Source organism: Ixodes scapularis, unplaced genomic scaffold (genome assembly GCF_016920785.2).
Source record: "Ixodes scapularis isolate PalLabHiFi unplaced genomic scaffold, ASM1692078v2 PGA_scaffold7__128_contigs__length_106722199, whole genome shotgun sequence".
NCBI classification, from domain to species: domain Eukaryota; kingdom Metazoa; phylum Arthropoda; class Arachnida; order Ixodida; family Ixodidae; genus Ixodes; species Ixodes scapularis.
Genome location: NW_024609882.1, coordinates 925,333 through 953,261, shown reverse-complemented (window position 1 = coordinate 953,261; position 27,929 = coordinate 925,333). Strand labels below are relative to the sequence as shown.

General features: G+C 44.9%; 1 protein-coding gene across 3 annotated transcripts; it reads left to right on the top strand.

Annotated features, from left to right (window-relative positions):
* Positions 1-19: 19 nt before the first annotated feature.
* Positions 20-27,929, top strand: LOC115326115 (transmembrane protein 53). 3 transcript variants are annotated; one of them, XM_040207073.3, is made up of 3 exons: positions 42-348; positions 5,076-5,240; positions 5,406-7,650. In XM_040207073.3, the coding sequence occupies exons 1-3, from the start codon at positions 259-261 to the stop codon at positions 6,348-6,350; spliced, it is 1,200 nt and encodes a 399-aa protein (XP_040063007.2). In that variant the 5' UTR covers positions 42-258; the 3' UTR covers positions 6,351-7,650. The 3 variants fall into 3 exon arrangements, with proteins under 3 accessions (XP_040063008.2, XP_040063007.2, XP_040063009.2); XM_040207074.3 differs by lacking the exons at positions 5,076-5,240; positions 5,406-7,650 and adding an exon at positions 26,314-27,929 and having other exon boundaries at positions 20-348; XM_040207075.3 differs by lacking the exon at positions 5,076-5,240 and having other exon boundaries at positions 45-348.

Here is a 27,929-nt window from a genome sequence, read left to right as displayed (position 1 = left end):
ATGATTTTCTAGATCAAGTAATAAAATAACAACAAAATAACAACAAAAGTAAGGAGTGATTGTTGGCGCTGGCGTCGTTGACGTTTCTTACGTTTCTTAGCGTTTCTTTTCTTTATTCTGATTACCCCATTATCCTATCAGAAACGCTTTGCAGTTGCCGGGCGAGTGCTTCCATCCCGATTTGCATCTGCCTGGGTTTCCTTCCGTGTTTCTTGCACGTTTTGTGATCGAGCGCTCTTCGTCGACATCCCAGCGAGAATGGTCGTGGCACTACGAGGGTTTCGCGGCTTTGTCCGGCTCTTCGTGATGAGGCCCCAAAACCAGAAGAACTTGGGATCCGTTTGCAAGGTACGGAACGATCACTTTGCTTTCCGCTGCACGATATCAATGTCTTCTTTAAATTCCGGCGATTCTCTCATTCTGTCTTTGAACACCATTGAACGCCTACATTCGTAAAGCATACCGGCATACAAAAAAAGAAAAGAAAAAAAGAATTGCGAAAGCTTATGTCTGGCGTGGCGATCTCGCGATAAACCCTGCGATTCATGAATGTTTGGTGGCTTTGTCATTCACAGCTCTCTTTTGATCTACTCGCGTCAAGGGTTTGCTGTTAAGATGTGTTTTAAGGTCAACTATATCTTTCAAGAGAAAATAAATAAACTGCTTCCCCGCAGCTCGCTAGGCCCGCGAGGCACTGTTTGTACAACTGCAGTTCTTTGCAGCTATGGACACTTTTCCTTGATCGTCTTTCATGATGAAAATTCATTTCAAGCTAAAGTAAAAAAAAAAAAAAAAAAGTTTTTTTTAATTAAAAAGTACAACTGATTAATTTTTTTTCTTCTAATTGCATAGAAGTACAAGTTTCAAGGTGAGAAACGAGCACACGGGCAGTATTCGTCCGCAGAAAAAGGCACTAAGGAATATTCAATAACTATAATTTTTTTTATATAGGTTAACTAAACTCAATAATTAAGTCCCACAAAAATTAGCCCTATAGCTCTTTATATGCTTGACTCATTCTAAAGTGAATTCTTTTTTTTTTTGGCCTTGTTGAATGACAAGTTGGCTTTCTTCCCAAATGCGATGAGAGGGAAGTGGTGAATATGAGCCAACTTCACTGTGCTTTGTGTTCCTGGAAACATTCAGGATACAGTGTGAGGGAACTTTTAACCTTTATCATATGATAAAGTTTTCAAGGAGCCTTATAGTGTGATGAAGGTTCCAAGAAACCCTTATCATGTAGTATCTCTTCCTTCAAGCTCGTGAAACTTAGTATGCACTTCTTATCATTGCTTTGGATGCCACTATACTCCATTCAGGCACACAGCCAGGATTTTGTTGCAAGGGCCCCCCTCCCCCTCCCTTTCGGCTACGTGCCTGTCTCCATTCACCCCTAAGCTAAGACCAGAGTGAAAGCTACGCGCCCACCGAACCAATCGACCGTCTCCTTTTAATCCCCTAACCTCTGCACATGGGTATGGGCGGGAGCACGTGGCTTCCACAACTCTGTCAGCTTAGCGGTGGACAGGGTATAGCCCGGGCCAAGCATGCACTTCGTCCAGCTGCCACTCCACATAATGTAGCATCATCTTGAAATATCAAAATAGATTTATTTTCTCTTCATATTAAAGTGCTGGAATAAAGTGGAGACTGCACCCAATTAATTGTTCACTGCAGAATCAAATGTTTGCTGCAAAACTGTCAAGTCATACCAAAACCAGAGGGCCAGTGCGGCGAAATCGCGTGGGCTGCTTCGGTTCGAATGATGGTGTTGAGATGGATGGCTGCCTGGATTCAGTGCCTCCTTGAGTTGGGCTGCCCACTGACTAAAGATGTGTTCATGTTTTAGTCTTTTTTCAATTAAGACGACTCCAAACAGAAGGAGGCAATCTTGTACAGTGGAATCTCGTTAATTTGAACCCGAGGGGGACCAAAACTTTGTTTGAATAATACAAAGTTTGAATTACTGGGAGTTTTCTTCCTAGAAACACAAGATAGGACCTGCATGTTGGTTTGAGTTATCCACGAGTTTGAATTAAGGAAATTCCACTGTACTTCATTATCAAAAAGGGAAGTAATTTATTCCAGTAATTATTCCCAGGAAAAAATGGGTTGTGTTACGTGATTACTATTTACAGCATGAAATGGATCCGTAACTAATTACATCACAAACTAAAAAAAAAAAGGTTGTTTTTATTTGTCATATTAAAATATGTCTTGACTCGTCATCTTATATTATATTGGCACAAAGAATGGCAGAAATTAAACTTCCAAAAATCCACTGGAAATGGAGAGCTGTCCCGGGTTTGATACCCAGACCAGGCGGATTTTCTCAATTGCGCACCAGTCACCTAGCTGTGTTTGTCCTTTGTCCCTCTTGTTCCCCTACTCCAGGGATTATTTTCATCATTCTTGCCCAGCTTGCTTGCACCTCTACATTTAATTGCATTATAATCATAACCTTAAAATGCAAGCCTTTCACCCTTGTTGGTGTTAGGCTAGTGGCGGCTGATAAAACCTGTTTGCTCTACTGATGTCTAACCCCTGGTTAGTTCAGTTGGTAGAGTGCTCCACTGGAAGTCGAGAGGTTTCGAGTTCGATACCCGGACCAGGCGGATTTTTTTGGTCGCACACCAGTCACCTAGCTGTGTTTGGAGATTTGTGTTTGTCCTTTGTCCCTCTTGTTCCCCTTCCCCAGGGATTATTTTTGTCATTCTTGTCCAGCTTGCTTGAACCTTTGCATTTAATTGCATTATAATCCTAACCTTAAAATGCAAGCCTTTCACCCTTGTTGGTGTTAGACTGGTGGCGGCTGATAAAACCTGTTTGCTCTACTGACGTCTGACCCCTGGTTAGCTCAGTTGGTGGAGTGCTCCACTGGAAGTGGAGAGGTTTCGGGTTCGATACCCGGACCAGGCGGTTTTTTTTAGTCGCGTACCAGTCACCTAGCTGTGTTTGGAGATTTGTGTTTGTCCTTTGTCCCTCTTGTTCCCCTTCCCCAGGGATTATTTTCGTCAGTCTTGTCCAGCTTACTTGCACCTTTGCATTTGATTGCATTATAATCATAACCTTCAAATGCAAGCCTTTCACCCTTGTTGGTATTAGACTGGTGGCGGCTGATAAAACCTGTTTGTTCTACTGACGTCTTACCCCTGGTTCGCTGAGTTGGTAGAGCGCTCACTGAAAATGGAGAAGTCCCGGGTTCGATACTCGGACCAGGGGGATTTTTTCGGTCGTACACCAGTCACCTAGTTGTGTTTGGAGATTTGTGTTTGTCCTTCTCCCCTCTTGTTCCCTTCTCCAGGGATTATTTTCGTCACAAATCTACTTTTTTCTCGTAACTACTGAGGTTGCACTGTGCTTTTATTGTTTTCTTGTATATATACCATTTGTGTTCTTTTTACGGATTTGATTGTCTCGTAGTTCTACGGCTTTCTTATCCTGCCAGCAGGATGCACTTCACTCGCAAGGTCGTCTGGCTTGTGGGCTAAAAATAGGCAGACTAGCCAGCCTCTTGTATTCTGTGTTGCTAACAGATAGCCACAGTGCCGCTTGCTAGCTAAGGTGGCCGCTGTAGTGGTCTGTGGGTTTCTAACCCATCCACTCGACTCTACTCAATCTGAGTCAAGTAGGCATACACCAAGCAGTTTGGTCCCATGACATCAGCTTGGCAGCAAGAAAGGTTGCTGCATTCTGCCATGTCGTACCCTAGAAAGGGCTAATATGTGGCAGAACTACAATGCAGCTATGTGTTTTGTTGGGTAAAAGAACATCACGACTGACTGATCGAAAAGTTATCTAACAAGTCGAGTTTCAAAGACATGCAATTTACTTTTTTTTTTATGGCAATTTAGTTTGTGAGTATGAGTGTCCTGATTTCCCAGAATATGGGGAGGGTGGTCCTAAAGGTACAAGTAGAATAAATTACCACTGAAGTAGGTCATCCTTCACAGTTCTGTAAATGTCTTTCACTCACATTCCTTGATCCCTTGGTTCCTTGGAGTATTGTAGCTGGTAGCTCACCCCTGCTTTCTTACCTTCCCGACCATCAAAGTTATCACTCTCGACAAACTCTTGAAAAAAGAAATTTTATGGTTCAAGCATGGCAAGCGGAATATTTGTTGCGCCAAGGCAGATGTCACAAGCGGTGGGTGAACTCTCTGTGTTATAGGAATATGCAATGACAGTTAATATTGTGCCTTGACCGCACACTTGTCACTGTCATTGGTGGGTTAACTGGCTCTGGAGGCAGGTTGCGTAGTTTCAGCTGACAGATTCATCCTTGACTGCTCTGTCAGGGGCTGAAATAGTTAAAATCAAATAAAAATATTTTTTTTATATATAAAGATGTGTTAATTGTTGCTGGTGTGCATCCATCACCTACATAGGCAGCCTTGGGAGCAATGGTAGCATGGAAATATCATCTAGAAATTGATGGCATAAATCGACGCAACAGCTGAATGAACATTATTTTCGCTTGTTCGTGGGGCCTCCCGATTATCGATGCTTCTGGTGGTAATAATGGCAATAATGATGGTCTCGAAATAATTGAGTCACAGCATGGGAGATACCAACTTCGACAGCCTTGGGTGGAATATATATTACGCTCCAGTTGCGGGGCTCTTCACACCAGTCATAGTGCCATTTTCCGTTATATCTTGTTCATGGAACAATATGTAATTGTGCCATGTAGTGTATACAGTGGCAGTGCTTACATCTTCATTCTGTCCATACATGCAGTCACCTCTTCCTGAAGAAATCTCTTTCTGTAAGAATGAATATTACTGTTCTCCTCTATGAGATCTGCTGTGAAACGGCAGCTACCCTGTGGACCCTAGTTCTCCTCTTTCATTCGGCCGAAATCTTTTCTTAAATTCTAGACACGCAAGTAGATCCGGCTCAGACATCCTGTTTTGAGTAGCGCTTGGCAGCGTACACGACCATACCCAAACTGGCAGTGGTCACATGAATGGCGGCCGAGAATCTTGCTGGCGGGAATTGTGGTTTCCCAGTGATGCTGTTGTGTCAAGCTGCAGTGTTCACACACTCCCTTATGGCCCCTTGCTTTCCACTAGCTTTACTCTTCGCAGGCGCAAAGGCAGAGCTCTGATGTTTCTCACGTGACCGTGACACCAGAATTCCTTCGCGGTCCGGGCCTAGGGGAGCCGGTTGTCCCGGTGTCGTGGCCGCGCGGTACACCGGTGACTCCATTGCAAGGGCTCGCTCGGAGGCAGAACGAGGTTCTTTTTTAAGCCGTTTTCGTCTGCATGGCTCTCCTGCCTGTCTGCCCTCTTGCTGTTCGCTCCCTTCTCCATTCAACGCGCGTTGGTCGTAGCACCAGTTCTCGTTCCATCCACGCTCACATCATTTTATTTCCTTCTCTCCTCTCTGCCTCGTGGCCGCAGGTGTTGGTGCCCTGCCTGTCCTTCCAAAACCTGAGCACTGCCACTCGCACCGAAACCATCAACGCCAACATGACGCTTCGGCTGACCAGCAAACAGCCGCTGCTTTGCGAAGCCCAGGGTGTCGTCAGCAGTCGCGAACACTCTAATCCGGTTCGGGACAACACGGCACCGACTAAGGGCCACAACATACCTGCGACCACGAGGGTGGAGGCGGTGAACGATGCAAATGCCCGCCAGAATCCCCTGGTGGTGGTGCTGGCATGGATGAAGGCCAAGGATGCACATCTTCAGCGTTACCACGACCTGTACATGGACCAGGGCTTCGACGTACTTACGGTGAAGACCGACCCGATGCAGCTGGCCTTCCCAACCAACAAGGGTTCTCAGTACATAGCACAGATGGTGCTGGATTTTCTGCTGAACAACCCCAACTACGCTCGCCTCGTGGTGCACGCCTTCAGCGTGGGAGGGTACCAGATGGGCGAGATCCTCGTCCGCATGCGCAAGGGAGGCAGTCGCTACCTAGACCTGGCGCCCCGGTTCAAGGCGCAGGTCTACGACAGCCTGGTGGACTACACGGGCATTCCCACGGGCTTCCCGACAGCACTCACCAAGAGCCAGTTCCTGCGGAAGGTTCTGGAGATCATGATCCGCGTGCAGAGCGTCATCATGTACCCCATGTCCACCGTTCACTACAAGGCCGCCTCCAGGGCCTTCCACGACAACCCGCTCATGTGTCCTGCACTCATGATCAACTCCAAGGAAGACCAGGTCAGCGGACTGGAAGACAACATCAGGGTAGCTGACTGTTGGCGGAAGAAGGGCCTGGACGTGGCCTTCTGCACGTTTGACGACTCGAAGCACGTGCAACATATGGGCAAGTACCCGGATCAGTATGTGAACGAGGTGCTCCGTCTGCTACGTAAGGTCCAGCTAGCGGCTTAGGACGTTAACTGCGCAATATTCGCTGACGTGCTTCAGTATGTGCCTCTTGTGCGAAGGCGGGTTGGGACACGCTGCCGTGGATTTTTGGGGGTTGTAATCCGTTTTGTGTGTTTGGCGCTGTACGAAATATGCTATCATATACACTTTTTTCAATTGAAAGGCAAATCATTTACAAGACAAGCAGTAAATGGAAATGAATAAATGCAAGCTTTTGGTCGCCATAGTTACATTTTGACCAGGGCCTAGTCAGTTTACCAAGAGCCTGTTGCATGCTCAGAAATCTGAAAGACATGTCGCAGCGTCCGGATTCTTGGCCACCTTCCCCGACTCTTGACTATCTTCGATTTGTCAGAGGGGTGCAGACTCCCAAAAAATAGTGGAAACCACCAAGATAATCTGGTGTTCGCTGATCATCCGGAAGTGGCTTTGCCATTTGGTAAACAACATGTTAAGTCTGTCTTTTGTATCATTATTTCGTTGTGCATGATGTTTTTTGCACACTTTTAATAAGCTTTCTTAGTAACTTATATGGTGATTTGGGTATGAAAGCAACTTTCATTTGCTTGTCAGAACATGGTGGCAGTTTATACTCTTCCTCTTTAAGGATGCACTCATCATGGTAATGTGTCGCCACTCTCAACTGAAAATAAATAGAACTGAATGCTGATCCCTCAGTCATTTATTTTTCCAAGGGGAGAAGGAACTTTCCTTGGAAGGTCTAAAGGAACCAAAGGCAAAACAGTCACCTGTTAGTGTACCAATGCCCTCATTTACTTTGTAGCATTCCCACTTTATCGAGATGCCCATTGAGGCTGGCTAAACATACATTGAACACATTAATTATTCTTATACTTCTTTTTTGTTATTTTTTTCTTTAGTAATACAAATGTATTAAAGGATTAGCTTGTGCTTTTCATTGTACTCTACTAATAACCTAAGTCTACAATAGGTGTTAGTCGAATCTGGCAGCAACTGTCAGTCACATAAGCAAAAAGCTTTTTGTCAGAAAAATGCTCGAAATAATGATTGAATAAAAGGAGTCAGCAATGGGTATGTTTGCTTCACGTCTGTATTTCACTTGGGCAGCGCTTCTAAGTCGTCTCAGCATCGTAGTGCTGCTCTAGAACAGCGCTATGTTATGTATTAATCCTTATTTTATGCGATGTGTTTTTATGTAGACGCCTTATAGTTCTAGCGGGAATTATTTTGTCCGTTGTACTTTTTTGTGTATACGCTGTTACCTGTGATTTCAAGTATCATCAAATAAAGGGTGACTGGTCGACATTTTTAATTCACAAAATATATTTATGTTATTGCCTAATCTGTAATATAAACAAATTCATAAATATTTTGCTAAAAAAAAGCCTGCTTTTCATGGTAATTCAGTTAATGCAAAGGTGCAAGCGAGCTGGACAAGAATAACGATAATAAACCATTCTCCATGAGTTATTATTGACTGCTTCTCGGTACGAACATGTGAATTTTGAAAAGGGCGACCTATTTCGGAACTCGTTTCGAAAGCCATCCGCCTTTTCACTGTGGTACGTCCGCGGTGCAGCCAACACCACCTCGAATCGTCGAAGGCCTGTGCACGAGAAGCTTCTGCGTCATCAGGTTGAGATGGGAGCGAAGATACGGATTGGATACGAGTGCTGCGTATGTGCTCGGCTGTGCCTCGTGTCCAATCAACGGGACGGACTAGGGTGCCTCAATGTCCTTCTGTTTAGGGTGATGCCACCCTTTGTAGTACCAGATGCCGACAGCACGCCCTCACGAGAAAAATACAAAGAAATCGACGAAAACAAAATGTCGCCATAGCACAGTCAGCGCTACAAGCGCGTGCAGGGACACGCTCTTTCACGCGCTTCCGAACAACAAATAAAAATAAATGTGTGTGACAAAATGGCGAAATGCCACCACCCTAAGCAAAGCGCACATGAAGGCACCCTAGGACGGACTCGCCATCGAGCTGGTGCTAGGGAGCCCTCATGTGCGCTTTGCTAGGGTGATGCCACCCTTTGTAATACCACTCGCCGACAAACCAGCAGCCATTTTGTTCCTCGGCGATAATCCGTGGGGCTTATAACCCTCCCAGAAACAAGCACCTTATCTCAGAAGTTCGGAGCAGCGTTGTGGAACCCACGGAGGGAGGATTTGCATTTTCCCCCTCGGATGGGATTACCGATGGACACAAAGGCCACTTTCCGGCGCACAGGGAAACAATGAGAGGAACAAAATGGCGGTGGAAGAGTGTGTGGGAAAGGGAAACAGGCAGTTGGCATCACTCTATGCGAAGCGCACATGAAGGCACTCTAGCTGGTGCCATCCGACTCCGAAGCGGGGCGTTGTGAGGTGTTGCCCCAGCTCACGCATTGGACACGATCTCCTCCGTTCGCTCCTAAGCTGACAGCGCGGTGGGAGCTACGCGCTTGCCGGACCAATCAGACGCCTCCCTTTCATCACCTGACCTCATTAGCGAGTTTTAGTAGACCGTGTTTCCCGCTCCGCTAAGCCCCTCCGCTACCCGGAACTCTACAGCCAAGGCCATCGGCGCGCAGGCGCAGTGGCGGTTTCTTCGTAGCGGAGGGCTAGCGGAGCGGGAAACACGGTCTACTAAAACTCCCTCTCTGCGCGAGCGGGGCGTGATCGCGTGGAAAAAGATAGGAGTGTGACTGGCCCGAAGGGCACGTGGCTTCCACAGCACTGTCAGCTTAGGGGTGAACGGTGGACAGTTAGTTGAGCTCAGTACTGCGGAAGCTACGGGCGGTAAAAGTCTGTGTGTGTGTGTGTGTGGGGGGGGGGGGGGGGGGGGGGGGGGGACTTCTGCTTGAATTTTGAGCAACGAGCTAATCTTCTAGGGAGAGGATGGCGACGTGAGGGTACTCAAAAGAGTCTGAGCGAGAGGGGCGTTCTCCTTTCCCTCGCCTGTACCTTTGATAACGCTGCGCAATTTGTGAGTTGAGGAAAGCGAAGTTGAAAAATCATTTCGTGGTAGTATTACAAGTCTACTACATTTTTTTTTTTTTTAGGAGCATTGTAGGGGTGCGGTTATGTAGCTAGAAATCCTAATTGTTAGTTCTCGTCATAGCTATTTTCCTAACAAACTGCAAACATGACACCTTGAGTGACTAAATTTGGCAGATATTTCAAACACTGGAAATGCTAATACGGTATTTCTCCTCTAATCGCCATGACATAATACGAGGGTGATTCAATAAATAAGGTGAATATTTTTGTATAAGGACTTCTAATACAGATAGAAGCTTACTTTTTTTTTTTCATTTTTCTATGTAGTCTCCCAGCACTGTCACACACTTTTCCCATCTGTGCACAAGCTTCCTTATTCCCTCAGCGTAAAAATCTTTAGACTGATGTCTCAGCCAGTCGCTCACAACACTTTTGACTTCATCGTCACTTTCAAACTTCGTGCCTCTCGTGAACGCTTTCAATGGACCAAACAGGTGAAAGTCCGAAGGGGCAAGGTCTGGGCTATAAGGGGGATGAGGGAGCAGTTCCCAGCCGAGCTCGTTGATGGTCTGCACCGTTAAGGCTGCTGTGTGAGGCCTTGCGTTGTCATGATGCAAGATGACTCCTTTTGACTGATGACCTCTGCGTTTGTTCTTCATGTCTTTCTTGACCTGCCTCAGCAGTTCACAGTAGTTGGCACTGTTCACAGTGCTTCCTTTTTCAAGGAATGAAATGGTGATTGGGCCTTGCATTTCCCAAAAAACGGTGAGCATCACCTTCCTAGTGGACCGCTGGGACTTGAACTTCTTCACTGGAGAGCCTGCGTGCTTCCACTCCATGGACTGTCGTTTAGACTCAGGCTCATAGTGCCAAACCCATGTCTCGTCAGATGTGACCACCTTCTGCAGAAACTCATCACCATCCTTCTCATTGCGGGAAAGACACTGCTGGGACAACTCGACCCTCCTCTGTTTGTGCTCCGCAGTAAGCATCTTTGGCACCCACCTGCTGCTGACCTTCGAGTAGCCAAGGTCATCATGGACAATTTTGTGTGCTGTCCCCACAGATAAGCTCAAAGTCCTTGCAATGCCATCCACTGTCACCCTTCTGTCAGACTGAATGAGGTCATTGACTGATTCGATCACCTCAGGATATCTCACTTCTGTAGGCCTCCCAGGCCTGTCTTCATCCTCAACACTGCTCCGTCCTTCTTTAAACAATTTAGCCCACTTGTAGACATTTTTCTGGCTGAAACATGTGGCACCATACACAGTTGACATTCTCCTATGAATTTCAACCAGAGGTGGAACGGCTGCGCCATTTGCGCCATTTTGCGCCAGACGCATATGTCTGCGCCATCCTGCGCCATGTTGCAGAAACTGCGCCACAGCCAATACCTCGCGCCATTATGCGCCAGATCGCAAAACGTGCGCCAAGAAACTTTTTATTTTGTCTTGGTTTCGGTTTTATTGACTCGATTGGCAACAATGAGCGCGTTCAGCCTGGTCGGCCTTGCAATCCTTTGTTCTGTTTATTCTCCCTGTGTATCCCGAGTCGGAAGCGCGCGAAAATACTCGGATTCTAAGCGCCACACCACCTGCGACTGGATTGTTATTCTTCTACCATAAGCGGTTAAGCAAGTCGGCTGAGGTGAGGTCGAGTCGTTAAGCGTCAGATTGCCTGAGGCTCTGCGGCCCGGGATCCGGACGTCAGCCAGTTGAAAACAAATGAGCAAGATATTCCTTTTAGTACTTCGTCGTTAGAAGTTGGAACCGCATTCTCGCAAGATAAATCGTGATTTGATTGAACTGAAACGCGGTCCGATCCGAAACCTTTCCGGCCAGCAGCTCTTTTGCGAGTGATAGATCTGCTCGGCGTACTTTAACCTTGCTCCTGCTTATCGCTTCAAATACGATAACTTCGTTAATCGTAGTCTGCTGCTTCGTAATCGAGTTGCACAATGGGGTAAACGCGAAATTTGTTGCCCTGTTCCTCCGTGCAACTGCACGTCCATTGCTTGCGCACGTCACGGGGTTCGCACATATAATTACTATGTCAAGCACGTGTGGGTTGTGCGATAAGCAGTGCTGGTTTGCATTTTGAGCAGCTGAAAGCCGCTCGGAAAATATCAAGAACGCTATCTTGAGAAACAGGGTACTGGCTTTTTGATTCTCATTAAGGCTCACAAAGTTTCAAGTTTTCGCATCTGTTACACTGTTATCCCATCTACCTAGGTCCCTAACCATTCATGTTCATCTGTTCTGCTAAGTACGATTGAAATTTCTCCCGTGCTTGTCTAAGACGCAAGCTGAAGTGCAATGAAAACTGATCTGAGCTGCTCCTAGCCTGCTCCAGAACGTAGTTTTAGCTGCTCCCAATCTGCTCCAAAACAGCTGTTTCAGCTGCTCCCGTGGCTGCTCCCAGGTACATTTCATGAGTTCCACCCCTGATTTCAACGGGTTTGCACCCTTCAGCAACCAAAAACGTGATAACTGACCGCTGTTCGATCCTGGAGCATGCTTCTTGGTCAGCCATCTTTGTTACTCGGTTAAATTCTCACAGTGTTGTTTGTAATCTGCATAAGAAATTAAATCCACGTAAAAAAGTAGTAAAACAATAAAAATAACTAAAAAGTAAGCTTCTATGTGTATTAGAAGTCCTTATACAAAAAAATGCACCTTATTTATTGAATCACCCTCGTATCATGTATTCGTGTGGTACGGTACACATGATCAGCACCGAATAAAAAAGATTCCTCACATTAACTAAAAATAACAAAAATCGATTTTGATGAGATTTCTACCAGCTCTTCTTCTCTAATGGGCATTCATCCCCATTAAAATATCTATGTTTATGAAGAATACACAGCCCCATTTTTGGGTTCGCAGTAGGGTTGGGCAATTGATCGAATAACCTATCGATGAATGCTTTAGTCGCGATTAATTTGTTCCCCGGTTAATTGGTAAAACTTTTACAAACCAAAAGAAAATAAAAATTAAACGCATTGACCACACGGACGCGGAGAAGTACACCTGTATTAAGAGCTAACTTTATACAGATGTTAGGGGCGAAATTTTGTAACTCCAGATAAGTGCCGAAGGTGACACGTGTCCCGGCTACTTGAATGTCGTGCGAGTGTCTGTTTAGTACAGCAGAGAGACTTGCGAACCATCAAAGGAAGTCGCTCTTGCCGCAGAATAACATCGAACCTCTTTGCCTCATTAGTTGAAGTAATGGGTCATCTGTGAAGGCGAGTGCCTTTGGATTGTTCTCAACTACATATCGAGGTTGAGTAATCAAAATTCTATATTGTGCCGTTTATCACATATTCAGCAAAGGCCCAAAAAAAAGTAATTTTTATTTTTTTTTTAGTTATTATGCATGGAAATCAACGATACCGATAAATAGATTAATTAATCGATTAAAAGGTGGCAATTAATCGAGTTGAAAATATTCATCAACGCCCAGCCCTAGTTCGCAGGGGACCGTTCTCTACACGGAAAGGTATTTCAACTTGTTTTATGAAAATAACGCGTTTCTAATTAATGTTCTAATGAGGCCATTCATAGATAATAAATAGTCACTTTATTAAGAGTAGCGAGAAATGTCTAAACCAATTTAAACGTTTGAAATAAGGTTGTGCAGTCGACGTTTGGAATTTTTAAGTTACTACTATTTTATATTCGCGTGCCTGAGCCACATCCATACTAAATGGTTTATTGCGCACGAAAAAAAAAAAAAAAAAACTTTCAGCCTTTCCATTCTGGTGAAAAAGGAAGACCAGCGGAGCTGTACAATGAAAAGTAATGGCCGGCCGCAAGTCAGCAATTCAGAGTGGAAAGGCTGCCGCCGTCTATGAGCGACGGCGGTAACCAGATACGTGGCTTGCCGCCGTCGCTCATAGATGGCGGTAGGTGTCCAGAGTTCGATGTCTTCATTTCATAAAACATCGTACGCCAGAACAGCTAGCACACCCTTGCTTCGGTCAACTTCCGATTGCCTGGGTAATTTCCGCAGCCTCCAAGGTCGCTTTCATCGTCTGCTGGGGCAGGTTCTATACAGGAAGTTCCCAGCAATCCTTTCGGCGACACAAGAAGCGCTAGGCTTTTTTTTTTTTTTTTAATTATTTTTATCACGCGTGGAGATGTTTTAAGGCAAATTTTTATTCGGATTCACATGATACAACTTTGAAATCGTCGCTGATTTAGAATGGACGTGTCCAGCTTCCCTTTAAACACCGAAAACGGAAATATTTGAAGCATTGGTTAATACGGTTTTCTCTCATTTTGGCGTTAAGGCCCGTTCACACTCTTGCAACCGAGTACGGCCGAGAGGGACGAGACTTGTTAAAACTTCTTAAAATTTCTTAGGACGAGAGAACACGCTGGCGCCATTTATGGGTGACCATGGAACTGCATTTCGTAAGAGCGAAGGTTTTGCGGTATTTCCGAAGTCAAATGTGCGTAATATTTATAAGAAAGACTCGTTTATGACGTTGACAAAAGTTTTTCGAGCCAAGAAAGAAAGAATAATGCGCCAGAGAAATAAAAAAAAAAATGCCGGACCGCCAAGTTTACACTGCTAACCAATAGATGGCGCCAGTGTGTCCTGTCGTTGTAAGAGGTTTCAAGGAACCCAGTTTTAAGAGCTCGCAAGAGTGTGAACGGGCCTTTACACTTGGAAATAACTTTCTGTGGCACTTTAGCAGTGGACAGTGCACGTGCTCAGCTTTATACAGCGCCACCAGTAACCGATTTCCTTGAAAACTTCGTGGCAGTGATTTGTTTCAACGAACCGCTAGTTTTTAGGGCGCAGTTCTTAGGCGCTCGTTAAAGTATTTCGCGGCGTCGGCGTAACCGCGCAAAATTTAGCGGAAAAATTGCCATCACGTGACCGTCAACACCAATTCAATTCCTCGCTAAATTTAGCGGGGAAATTTGGTTTCTCTGCTAGCTTTAGCGAGGTATTGAATCGGTGTTGAAGTCACGGGACGTCAATTTTCCCGCTAAATCTAGCGGAGAAATTCGGGGAATTGAATTGCTGTTGATGTCACGTGACGTCAATTTTCCAGCGAGACCTAGCGGAGCATCTGAATTTGTCCGCTAAATCTAGAGGAGAAACTGAATTTGTCCATAGGTGACGTCACACCAAGTCATGTGACGTTATTTTCCCCGCTAAATTAAGCGGGAAAACTGAATTGGTGTTGAGGTCACGTGGCGTCAATTTTTCAGCTATATTTAGTGGGGAAGGGAGGGTACGCAAAAGGAGGAGGGGACGAGAAGAGGAGGGTACGCAAGGAGAGGAGGGTACGGAGGAGGAAAAGGCATACCCTCCCCTTTGTACCCTCCCCTCTTCCTCAAGAGCTGCGCTCTAATTTCGCATTACAGAGATTTTGTAAACTCATTTTTTCTTATTTTATTCTTTCAAATACGTAGTACGTCGCATCGCCGATAGATTTCCGAGAGCCTTTCGTCGATGAGGTTATCAGACGTACCGTATAACGACGTAGCGCGCGCAGCGGTTGGCGCTACGAGCCATCCCAACCACTCCAAAGCTGCGAACGTATCACGTGGCCCCGCGGTTCTCCCTGCTCTCCTCTGGGATGTCACGTGACACACGGCATTAGACTGGCTCCGACGGCTCGTTGCGTCTGCTGCGGATCACCATCCTAATTTCGTGAAGAACACAGCTGCCAGATAAAGTCCCCTCCTCGCCGCCTTGGTCGCACTTGCAAGCAACGCCACCAGGGCCGGTTTGCTCATCTTGCGGCTGCGGACGCGGCCGCGGCCAGGAGGGATTTTTACGTCACGTGACCAGCTCCATGGGGACAAGGAAGTACCTAGCGTCCCCGCGTAATGGCGGAGAGATCCGCATCGCTTCAAGCACAAAAGCCTAATCTCGCTCGCAGAAACTGATTGGAGGGACTTTCAACTGGAATCTTATTGACCGCACTTTGATACTGTAGGAGCGGCAGGTAAAGTTACGGCCAGGGAGGGCAAATAGAAGCCAAAATAAAGAAAAAACCACACGAGATAAAAGCGGTAGCAGTATTTTATATACCACCGCCGGCGCAGCGTCTCGCGCCTTCTGTTGTGGTCGAGAGGTTAAAGCGCCGGTACTTGTCGTCGCGGCGAGAAAGTTCCGGGTTCAAATCACGCTAGGGACTTTTTTTTTTTTTTTTGTATTTTGCGCGTGTCTTACTTTTGAACTGTGATCCTTTTTTGGAAATCATCCACTTGCACTACTGCGCCTTACACGCTTTTACTGTTAGTCCCACCTGTTCAATCGAAACACCGGGAAGAAGAAAAAAAAGATCAACGCAAGTTAACGCGCTAATGCAATCATTTCGTAATGTTCATTAAAAGAAAACCAAACTAACAGCGTCAGTATGGCTTTCACACAAGCGGAGCCGAAAAAAGCATCCTTTCCCCAGCGTTTACAATTTTATCTATTTTCAAATAACGCTCTTGCTACGATTCCTTTCAATAACAAGAGACGCCTATTTAGGACAAATAAAAACTGCAGTTGTAGCAATTAAAAAAAAAAAATAAAACAAGCAAAAAAAGAAAAGACTAGCAGCTGTGGATACATTGATTAAGCGAAATCCTACAGGCAAGGCAGCAGGTCAAACGTCTGAGAAAGTAGTAAAACTGAACTAAAAGAGATCATACTCTTACTTGCATGGAATGAGATAAAAAGTATATTTATACTTTTTACATTGTGTTGTGGCAGTCGTTTTGTAATATTAACAGATTACTTGTTGAATTTTAGTTAGTATAGCAGACGATCACGACCAAATGCAAAAATGAATCAGGCGTCAACCATCGCAAACCCTCTCTCTCATGCAAACACCTAAACTGACTTTGGATCAAGAAATGGAATTAATTATAATTAATTCCATTTCTTGATCCAAAGTCATTTTAGGTGTTTGCATGAGAGAGAGGGTTTGCGATGGTTGACGCCTGATTCATTTTTGCATTTGGTCGTGATCGTCTGCTATACTAACTAAAATTCAACAAGTAATCTGTTAATATTACAAAACGACTGCCACAACACAATGTAAAAAGTATAAATATACTTTTTATCTCATTCCATGCAAGTAAGAGTATGATCTCTTTTAGTTCAGTTTTACTACTTTCTCAGACGTTTGACCTGCTGCCTTGCCTGTAGGATTTCGCTTAATCAATGTATCCACAGCTGCTAGTCTTTTCTTTTTTTGCTTGTTTTATTTTTTTTTTTTAATTGCTACAACTGCAGTTTTTATTTGTCCTAAATAGGCGTCTCTTGTTATTGAAAGGAATCGTAGCAAGAGCGTTATTTGAAAATAGATAAAATTGTAAACGCTGGGGAAAGGATGCTTTTTTCGGCTCCGCTTGTGTGAAAGCCATACTGACGCTGTTAGTTTGGTTTTCTTTTAATGAACATTACGAAATGATTGCATTAGCGCGTTAACTTGCGTTGATCTTTTTTTTCTTCTTCCCGGTGTTTCGATTGAACAGGTGGGACTAACAGTAAAAGCGTGTAAGGCGCAGTAGTGCAAGTGGATGATTTCCAAAAAAGGATCACAGTTCAAAAGTAAGACACGCGCAAAATACAAAAAAAAAAAAAAAAAAAAAGTCCCTAGCGTGATTTGAACCCGGAACTTTCTCGCCGCGACGACAAGTACCGGCGCTTTAACCTCTTGACCACAACAGAAGGCGCGAGACGCGGCGCCGGCGGTGGTATATAAAATACTGCTACCGCTTTTATCTCGTGTGGTTTTTTCTTTATTTTGGCTTCTATTTGCCCTCCCTGGCCGTAACTTTACCTGCCGCTCCTACAGTATCAAAGGGCGGTCAATTAGATTCCAGTTGAAAGTCCCTCCAATCAGTTTCTGCGAGCGAAATTAGGTTTTTGTGTTTGAAGCGATGCGGATCTCTCCGCCATTACGCAGGGACGCTAGGTACTTCCTTGTCCCCATGGAGCTGGTCACGTGACGTAAAAATCCCTCCTGGCCGCGGCCGCGTCCGCAGCCGCAAGATGAGCAAACCGGCCCAGATGACCCTTCGATAAGCGGCTAGTTGTTGCCTGTCGCGGGCCCGGTTTCTCATGCTTCGCATGGGAGACAAACTTGTTTTAAAGCGGAAGCTGTATGGACCTTTGCAAAAAGAGCTCTCTGGCCGCCGCCATTTTGCGATTCGAGCGACCCCTATCAGCCAGAAATTTCTGCCACCCGCCTGAGCTGTGGAAACCCGGTCAGCGTGGCTTCCCACCTGCATTGTGCATTCGGAGTTCGCCGGCTTTTCTAGGAAGTTTTTACTTTATTTGCCTGATTAGGATGCTTACCCTTTGTGTGTTATCTTCCACTGTGAGAACCAGGGTATACCAGGGATCGTTGCCTGAACGGTCTTTGCAGGAAACGAATGAAGAGAGCGAACGCCAAGCAGCCTGCGACGCAGGCTGTTACGTCCCGGCTTTGTTCCGGGTCTTCGCGAAAAATAGCGGATAGGGTCGGGACCGGGGTGGGGGGACAGAATAGACCCCTTTCGAAATACTGCCCTCCGTTGGCAGCTGTGGAATCCCTGCACAATGGCGGACTAAAGCCGCAATGTCACGGCACAGTTTATGCGTTTGTTTGAAGTAGAAGAAAAAACAGACCCCCAGAAAAATGCAATGAGCGCAGTGACGTTGCACTTTCGACTCTGTTTGACTGGCTCGTCAACTCCTAGCATTGACTGCGCTCTGACGTTCGCTATCTTATGGAATGACTTGCACGTGTCACGATGTGTGTTGTTCCGCCATTGTGCGGGGGTTCCGACTTTCTAATAATCGGCACGGGAATTTCGAAAGGGGACACGTTCGTTCATTTGCTTTGGCGTTGTGCAAAAAAGAAAAAGAGGCACTTTTTGACATGTGCCCTAAAACACACCGGATTCCGTCCGATCGTCGTGAAGTGGCTATCGTCGACACTGTATATTGGAAATGCTGTGTTATTTGAGAGCTTTCTCAAATCCTCTTTGGATAACGCGGCACCGTGGGGTACGTACAATGTATGTTGTTCGGTTTTTTCTCCGACCCGGTTCAGGAAGACTCGGAAGGCAAGTGGACAAGGGAGGTGAGAAGGCGTGTAAGAGATGCGGAGACGACACACCGGATGGAGGAGCCAGGAAAGAAGCCGACGCTAAACGTATACAGGGCCCACGAGCATAATATCGGAGCCGAGGACTTCTGTAACTCTAGCCTGGGCAGCCGTTCGTCCCGACGATTATGACCATATACAGTGTAGGCTTTGCGATCGAGAAGCAGAAACAATCGAACACCTGATCCTCCGCTGCCCGGCCCTGACGCCAAAATGGGAGCTCTCCGACACCCAAGCCGACCAAGCATCCACCACGACAGTGGGCGGCAGGCGACGCCACCGGCGAAACTTGCTTTCGCCGGTGGCGTCGCCTGCCAGCGAACACGTGGAAAATTTTACGGAAGCGCAGTGCCGCAGGAAAAAAGGCGCAGAGACGCGGCGCTTTGGTATGCCAAGGAAGCTATGATCACGCCGCGAGACCGGCGAAACTTGCTTTCGACGAGTTGTGCCTTTTTTCCTGCGGCATTGCGCTTCCGTAAAATTTTCCACGTGTTCTCAAGGGCAAGTCTCACGGCTTACACGGGGTTTTAAAGAACTTCTTCGGCGAATGACGACGAACGAGTAGAAAACGTGTCATCATCGCGCTGCCGCCAGCCTCCGCAACGCTCCAAAAACGCGATTTTTCGAGATGCAAGAGGTGGAAAGAGTGTATGGCCATTCCGTGACGTCATGGACTTTGCGCGCAGAAATTAAAATAAATCTCGCGCCGTAAATATTGCGCTAATTTTTTTTTCGAGTAAAATTAATTTCTGACACGCGTTCCTGACCAGTTAAAAAAGAATGTTTTTCTCTTCCTGTTTTTTTAAGGGTGAACGGAGTATAGTGTTGCTAACATCGCATTTCACCAGAAAACTTAACTGTTTAACATGGTTTGCACGCGACGTCACCACACTAGACATGTTGGTGGTCATTGCGATTTGTTCTTGCCGAGATAATCAAATCCAGTAGCGAAAAATTCACGTTGCAGAAGGTTTGCGCTCAGTGCAAGTCATGTATTTGAGACGCACAAAGTATTTCTTTTCTGGGTGCAGCGCCGTAAGGAACGGCGCAAGCGTCTGGCACCACGATAGGCTTTCTGGTAAGATTGCTATTTGCAGACAAAGTAGTTTACGGGGGCCACGCTCTCTGGTCTGTGCCGAAGGTGCGGGTCAAAGGAACCTCTTCAACACACGACGAACCCCTCCCCTTCTCCTCCTTTTTCGTTGCTCCTCCAAAAAAAAAAAAAAAAATATATATATATATATATATATATGTATATATATATATATATATATATAGTATACACATATATATATATATATATATATATATATATATATGTATATATATATATATATATATATAGTATACACATATATATATATATATATATATATATATATATATATATATATATATATATATATATATATATATATATATATATATATATATATGCAGGTTTTTTTTTTATTCTTACACATTTGTTTAAAAAAAAAACGTGAAAGCTACACTAGTGCGTTTTGTGCAGGTGGGTTATACGGCCAGGCGGACATTATGTGGGTGGCTAATATTTCCGATAAGTCGGCTAATTAATTAAAATTCGTTAATTACCTTTTTAATTAGTGGAAATAGACTTATGGTTCCAATTAGAAACTTGCTGAGCACCATCGAAAACCCCTAAATCAACTATTTTTAGCAGGATATAACGCCGGGGCAGCGGTTTGCGACGGCCTGTGAAAACGCTCCATTTGGACGCGTTTCTAGATTTCGGTTTCTTATCGGAGCGCATCTACGCGCCCGCGATCCTGCTCCCCGGTGGTCGCGGCGCGAAGCCACCTCCTCCCCTCCCTCGTAGAATGGAGGGAAGCAGGGCGCACGTGTGTTGCACGTCTCAGCCACCGGGGAGCAGGACCGCGGGCGCGGTGATGCGCTCCGATAAGAAACCGAAATCTAGAAAGGCGTCCAAATGGAGCGTTTTTACAGAACGCTGCAAAATGCTGCCCCGGCGTTATATCCTTCCAAAAATAGTTGATTTAGTGGTTTTCGATGATGCTCTACAAGTTTCTAATTGGAACCATAAGTCTATTTCCACTAATTAAAAAGTTAATTAACGAATTTTAATTAATTAGCCAACTTATCGCAAAGATTAGCCACCCACATAATGTCCGCCTGGCCGTATAACCCACCTGCACAAACCGCATTAGTGTAGCTTTCACGTTTTTTTTAAACAAATGTGTAAGATTAAAAAATTAAAAAAAAACACCCTGTATACATACATATATATATATATATATATATATATATATATATATATATATATATATAGAGAGAGAGAGAGAGAGAGAGAGAGATAGAGATTTTTTTAGGGGGGCTGTTAATTTGGCAATTATATTTGTGTCACTTGTTAAGGGTGATCCTCATTCAGATGAAAGCGCCTCAGGAAAACGGGGCAATGAAGACAAGACAGCACAGAGGCGCTTTCATCTTAATGAACATTAACCAACTAGCTCAATTAGCCATTTTGTTGCAGTAGCATTTAGTTTGCACACACACACACACAAAAAGTGATCTTTAAAGAACGTACGGAGGAGGTCGAAGCTCAGGGGAATAACTTGAGAGCGACACTCCTGTGAGACTTACCAACTTCCGGCTGTCCCTCTGAGGCCACTAGGATCTGTCTAGTGCCACTAAATAAGCTAGGCTCCAGACACCCTGGCTCCGGAGTAACGACACTTTTCGGCCCTCCACAAATGTTTAAACAGTTCGCGACAGAGCGAAGCAATATTGGATGACCTTCCTGACACCGAATCTAATGCAGAGCAAGTCGCACTTTTGAACCATGACGCGCGGCAGTTGCGTCTGCTGTCCACACGAACCAAAATGGCAGCGCCCACAACAATGTCGGGGAACGGAGTGCCGATATTCTAAGCGCAGCTCATTTTAGTTGTTCTACACTCTAAAAAAAAAACTCCTGCGCGTCTCTACTTACCCGCAAAACACTCAAAGAGCCAATCTCTGCGATCTGCGAAATCAACTTAGCGAATGATGAGGCAGAACACCCGTTTAGACCTAAAAATGAAGTCTGCGCTGTGGCATTACGCAATGCAAAGCGTCATGCTTGCATTGCGTAAAGCCATAGCGCACACTTCATTTTGAGGTCTAAACAGGTGTTCCGCCTCATCATTCGCTGAGATGATTTCATGGATCGCAGAGTTTGGCTCTTCGAGTGTTCTGCGGGTAAGTGGACATGCATGCAGGCATTTCTTAGAGTTCCTTCCCATGCACACTTATAGTTATATGTAACGTCAGATTCGTGACACATTTAGTTATTTCCAAGTTTCTATTCTCCGGGACAGGGTTGGGCAGTATCGCGATACAGATGTATCGCGATACAAATGTATCGCGATAGTATTTTAGAAATACTTTTAGAGTTTATATTTCTGTATCGCGATACGACGTTTCAATCAGTATCTGTATTTCAGTACCGGAATACATTTTTAGTGTATTCCTCGTATCGCCATACAATCTCGGGCAAATGTATCTCGTTACAATGTTCAAAAAATATCTGTGATCCCCAAGCGAAAGCTCTAGAGATTGCTTCCTATCGTTTTTTGCGCTTTAAAGGGGGAGAAGTAACAGTAAATGGGACCTTGAGGCTTTATCATGCTGACCAAGGTTGGTTTCTAGCATTATGGCCCCGACATTGGTGACTCCCTTGCCTATTCTCCAAAGACAACATGTATCTTCCAGGGTGCCTCAGTTAAGCAGCTATTTTTTTTTTTTTTTGTAGAATCAAAGCGTTGAAGGCACTCTGGAATACGAGCTTTACAAGTGTACATCGCACTCCAAGCTCCATTTACTAGGGCGAGCGTAAAGTTTATTTCTTCAGATCATCACATAAATAAACATCATCTTACTTAAAGGCGACGTCTTGAAGTGGCTGCAGAAAAGGTATATCGACATGGGACTATAGGGGATGGCTGACCGTTCGAGGATATTTGGGTAGGCATAAAACAAATTTAGGGGTTCGTGTGATATTGCTTCGAAGGCGTGCAAGATATATATCTAAAGAACTGCACTGCATTCTGGACAGGGAGTATTTTCCAACCTACAGAAGACTCGCTTAGTTCCCGCAGGTTTCTGTTAAAATGGAAAATGGCTATTCTACGCGCAAACAATTTCGGGGTCGAGAACGTCCACGTTCAACTTCAGTCTTTTCCTCGCGGTTAGTGTGAGTTTTTGTTTTCACTTTCACTTCACTACTTCAAACGAAATAAAAATGTCTGCATGGTTTAAGACTTTCCCCATTGTGAAAGCAGTCTTCGATCGTTTTAATACAAATCCCCTCAAACCTGTAGGACGCTTAATTAATCTCGTTCGCTAGCATGACTATTTTCCCAAATCGGCAGCTGCTGACCTACGAGATATTTAAAAGATCTACTTCTCATCAAATGTAGTCGAGTGTAGCAGTAAAGTCGTATGCTTACTTTTGATTTGTATTGCTTTCACACGAAAAGATAAATATGTACCAAAAAGTTGTATAATTTCTCTTCAACAAATAGTAATTTTTTGTCTGTAATACAAGAGTTCACATCACACAAAATTCTTTAAAGAAACATGTATCCGAGTATTACTGCCCTGGCAAAATGTATTCCTGTATTTGTATTTTCAAATACTTTTCTGTTTTTTCGAATGTATTTCTCATACGTGTCGCGATACTTTTGTACGGACGTATTTCAGTATCATGATTTTAGCTTCGTCATATGTATCCCAGTATCTGTATTTCCAAATACACTTTGGAGTATCTCCGTCCAACGCTGCTCCGGTACAACATTCTGGGGCGGTTCAGCAACAACGAAAACATGTTTTTGTGCCTCAACGATGAGTACGTGTAAAAGGAGTCATTAGGCAATTTTTGTACCTCCTGCAGTAACAACTAATTTGTACCGGCAGTAACAACGCTACAACTAATTCCTGGCGTTTATAAGTTGCAAAAACAACTATTCGTTTTTTTCTGTGTACGCAATGGCAGATGCAGCAAAAATAAAGGAAAGAAACAGCTGTCCCCTCATTAGAACAAGCAGCCAGGTGATCTGACGCTAATTTTTTTGCCGTCAGTGTTCATCGTAGTCATGCGCTGGAATTGGCACAACAGAAATGCGAGCTCCAGACATCATAAGAGTTCGTATATTACGGCTATTCTCGTCACTAATTGTTTCACAAAATGGTTATTCAAGCATATGTGTGTGTGTAAAACGTTTAATGAAAAAAAAAAAGAAGTGGTAGCACTCGCGCGTGACTTTTTTCACGGGACTTTCCCTTTAGAAAGCCTCCTTTCTAAATGTTCTGACGAAGGATAAATCGATGGCAGCTGAGCGGTTTCATTTGGATTCAGGCAGCGAGGTGCAGTCGTATTTTTTTTTTATTTTGCTTCGAATTTTTATATTACGTTGCGCATGTTCCAAGAAGAACAATCCTTTATTTATATTTTTAATGTCCTGACATGTTTAGTTTTTGAGAAAAAAAAAAATCTCAAAGAAGCAGGAAAGAATGAGGAGGTTTTGACAATTGTCCGTGTGTGGCATCTTTGAATCACTCTCAATCTCAAAATATTAAAAAAAAGAGCGTCTATATTTTTTTATTGTGATATATATGCAAGTAGGTAAAACGACATTATAACTACTTTATAACTACTATGGAATGTAGTTTTACCTACTTGCCCATATCTGTATCACGATAAAATATATATATATATATATACAGGGGTGGAACTCATGAAATGTACCTGGGAGCAGCCACGGGAGCAGCTGAAACCGCTGTTTTGGAGCAGGTTGGGAGCAGTTAAAACTCCATTCTGGAGCAGGCTAAGAGCAGCCCAGATCAGTTTGCATTGCACTTCAGCTTGTGTCTTAGACGAGCACGGGAGCAATTTCAATTTGCTTAGCAGCACAGATGAACATGAGTGGTTAGGAACCTATGTAGATGGGATAACAGTGTAACAGGTGCAAGACTGCCTTAGTGAGAACCAAAAAGCAAGTACCACATGTTTCTGAAGATAGTGTCCTTGATATTTTCTGAGTGGCTTTCAGCTGCTCAAAATGCAAACCAGCACTGTTTATAGCACGACCAACACGTGCTCGACATAGTAATTACATGTGCGAACCACGCGACGTGCGTAAGCAACGGACGTGTAGTTGCACGGAGGAACAGAGCAACGAATTTTGAGTCTATCCTATTGTGCAACTCAATATCGAAGCAGCAGACTACGATTAACGGAGTTATCGTATTCGAAGCGATAAGCAGGAGCAAGGTTAAAGTGCGCCGAGCAGATCTACCGCTCGTGTGAGAGCTGCTGGCCGGAAAGGATTGAAATCTGACAGCGTTTCAGTTCAATCAAATCATGATTTATCTTGCACGAATGCGGTTCTAACTTCCAACGATGAAGCACTAGACGGAATCTTTCGCCGACGTGTTTTCAACTGGCTCATGTCCAAAACCCGGGCCGCAGACCCTCAGGCAATCCGACGCTTAACGACTCGATCTCACCTCGGCCGACTTGCGTAACCGCTTATGGTTGAAGAATAACAATCCAGTCGCAGGCGAGTTTTTTCGCGTGCTTCCGACTCGGGATACACAGGGAGAATAAAGAGAAGAAAGGATTGCAAGTCCGACCAAGCTAAACGCGCTCATTGTTGCGAATTGAGTCGATACATAATCCGATACCAAGACACAATTCAATTACAAAACTTGAAAGTATAAAACAGAGAGGACGAGGACGGGAACAGGACATCTTTTTGAAAGATGTCCTGTTCCCGTCCTCGTCCTCTCTGTTTTATACTTTCAAGTTTTGTATCTATTAACCAACGCGCTCGTTTTCAATTGTAAAATACAATTCTTTTTTTTTTTTTTTTTGGCGCACGTTGTGCGATTTGGTGCATAATGGCGCAAGGTATTGGCTGTGGCGCAGTTTCCACAAAATGGCGCAGAATGGCGCAGACAAATGCGTCTGGCGCAAAATGGCGCAAATGGCGCAGCCGTTCCACCCCTGTATATAGATAAGCTCTCTTTTGAACACTTTGAGATTGAGAGCGATTCAAAAACGCCACACACGGAGACAATCGTCAAAAGCTCGTCGTTCTTCCCGCTTCTTTGACATTTTATTTTTCTCAGAAACGAAACAACATATGTCAGGACATAAAAAAAGGCATTGTTCTTCTTGGAACATGCACCACGAAGTACAAAAATGTGAAGCAAAATAAAAAATACGACTGCACCTCGTTGCCTGAATCCAACTGAAACCGCCCAGCTGTATTTCTGTGTATTGATCAAATCGTCATGCACAGAACTGCAAGGTATGGGGAATTGTGAGTTTTCCTAGCGCTTTTGTGTTGGCACTATATAATTAATAATGTGTAGATTGGATTAATAGATAAAAATACCAGCTGCCGTTTTTTTTTATTCTCAAATAATTATTTTGTAAAGCTAAAAAAAAAAAGAAAAAAAAAACTACCGTGAACTTTTTTTTAAATTTGTTTCTCTTATGTTTACTGCCGGTTTAGTTCCAAGATGGCGGCAAAGATTTCGGTTCAGGTACTGTTCGGTTAAAAATAACAGCTCGGTTCCAAATTTTTGGTTCGGTTCTGATTCGTCACTCCGCACGTGACATCAATTTCCCCGCCCAATTTGCGGGGTGACTGAATTAAATTACTGTGTAGAAATCCCGTGACGGGGGGTATACAGGATTAGTGTTTAGGTCACGTGACAATTTTCCCGCTAAATTTAGCGGCAAATGGACTAACGGACATTATTTTAGGAGGGGGGTGGGGGCTCTGTCAAAAAGCATTTAATGCTTTAATATGTGTCGCTCACTTTTTCTCACCTTTTTGGTCATTGCAGGTGTTGGTGCCTTGTATATCCGTCAAGAGCCTCAGCACCTCTACCCCCCAGGCTGAAACCATCAACTCCAACCTTCAACTTGTCTTCGCCGACAAGCCGCTCCTGTACAACTCGTATGGACTCGTCGGAAACGCGGGACACAATAATCCCGGACACGGAAACCCCGGACATTGTAATCCGGGGATCGGCAATCCGGGACCTGGCAATCCGGGACACTCAAACCCCGGACAATGTAATCCGGGGCTCGGGAACCCAGGACACGATAACCCGGGACACGGCAATCCTGGACACCATAATCCAGCGTACGGCATCGCGGGCCGTACCAATCCGCTAGCCATCCTGATGGCTTGGTTGGAAGCCAAGGAAGCGCACCTCCAGCGCTATCGTCAGCTCTACCTGGACCAAGGGTTCGACATTTTGACGGTTCGAACTCACCTGATGCAGCTTGCGCTGCCCAAGGGGGGCGCCCAGCGAGTCGCTCAGATGGTGCTCGACTTCTTGCTAGAGAATCCCAACTACGCCCGTCTTGTGGTGCACGCCTTCAGCGTCGGTGGGTACCAGATGGGCGAGGTCCTTGTGCGCATGCGTCAGAGTGGCGGCCGCTACATGGACCTGTTGCCGCGCTTCAAGGCGCAGGTCTACGACAGTCCCGTAGACGTGGCCGGCACCGCGGCTGGCTTCTCAATCGCGGCTACCAAGAACCCGCTTCTGCAGAAGGTCATCCAGGTCCTGATGAAGACGCAGGCTGCCGTTTTGTACCCGGTCTCAACGGCGTACCACAAGGCTGCTTCGAGGGCCTTCTACGACAATTTTCTGACTTGTCCGGCGCTATTGATAAACTCGAAGGGAGACCGTGTCAGCTCGCTCGAAGATAGCATTAGGGTCGCCGACTGCTGGCGGAAGAAAGGAACTGACGTGAGCATTTGTACTTTCGAGGACTCCAGACACGTGCAGCACATCACGAAGTATCCGGACCAATACGCCAACGAAGTGATTCGTCTTCTGCGAAAGGCCCAGCTTATCGCGTAGACATCGAGCGCGTGGTGACATGACGGCCTCTTGACCCCATGTCGCCGCAGCGACCATGGCTTGATGTACACCACGTGAATGTAATGATTTGTCCAATTGCTATACCATGACGACGCCAAACTCTTGGAACGCTTCCCCTATGCTTTAGTATCGTTCCAAATGACACGTCTGTGTTCAGCCAGTCAAGACACTCAAATTCTAAACAGTCTAGGATATTGGAGGCTGCAAGTTCCTGTAACTCTGTTCGAAACATATAGACAGTTGCAACTAGGTCGCGATTTTCGATTTTTTTTTTTGGCTATGTCAGTCGTAATTTGTCGGATGTCCTTGCCTTCACCTTTGCTGTTGTAAACCTCGGCACATTTTCGTGTTGCCATCGCGACATAAACCGATGTCATCATAATTAATTTCTGTTTCAAAACTTTTTTTTTTTTTTTTTTGCTTATGTAAGCATTTTTTCTTTTAGAGTTCCGTATTTCTTTTTAGTATTAACTGATTATGCAACTTGCTTTACCAATATGCGTGTGTTAGTGAGTGTGCTATGTGGTACGTCATATATACCAATAAAGTCATTTACTGCTTCGTTA

Excerpts from the sequence above, each read along its gene's own strand:
- LOC115326115 (XM_040207073.3), top strand. The coding sequence starts at position 259 with ATGGTCGTGGCACTACGAGGGTTTCGCGGCTTTGTCCGGCTCTTCGTG. Across the intron at positions 349-5,075 it reads ACTTGGGATCCGTTTGCAAG|CTTTACTCTTCGCAGGCGCA; the intron begins GTACGGAACGAT and ends GCTTTCCACTAG. Across the intron at positions 5,241-5,405 it reads TCGCTCGGAGGCAGAACGAG|GTGTTGGTGCCCTGCCTGTC; the intron begins GTTCTTTTTTAA and ends TCGTGGCCGCAG.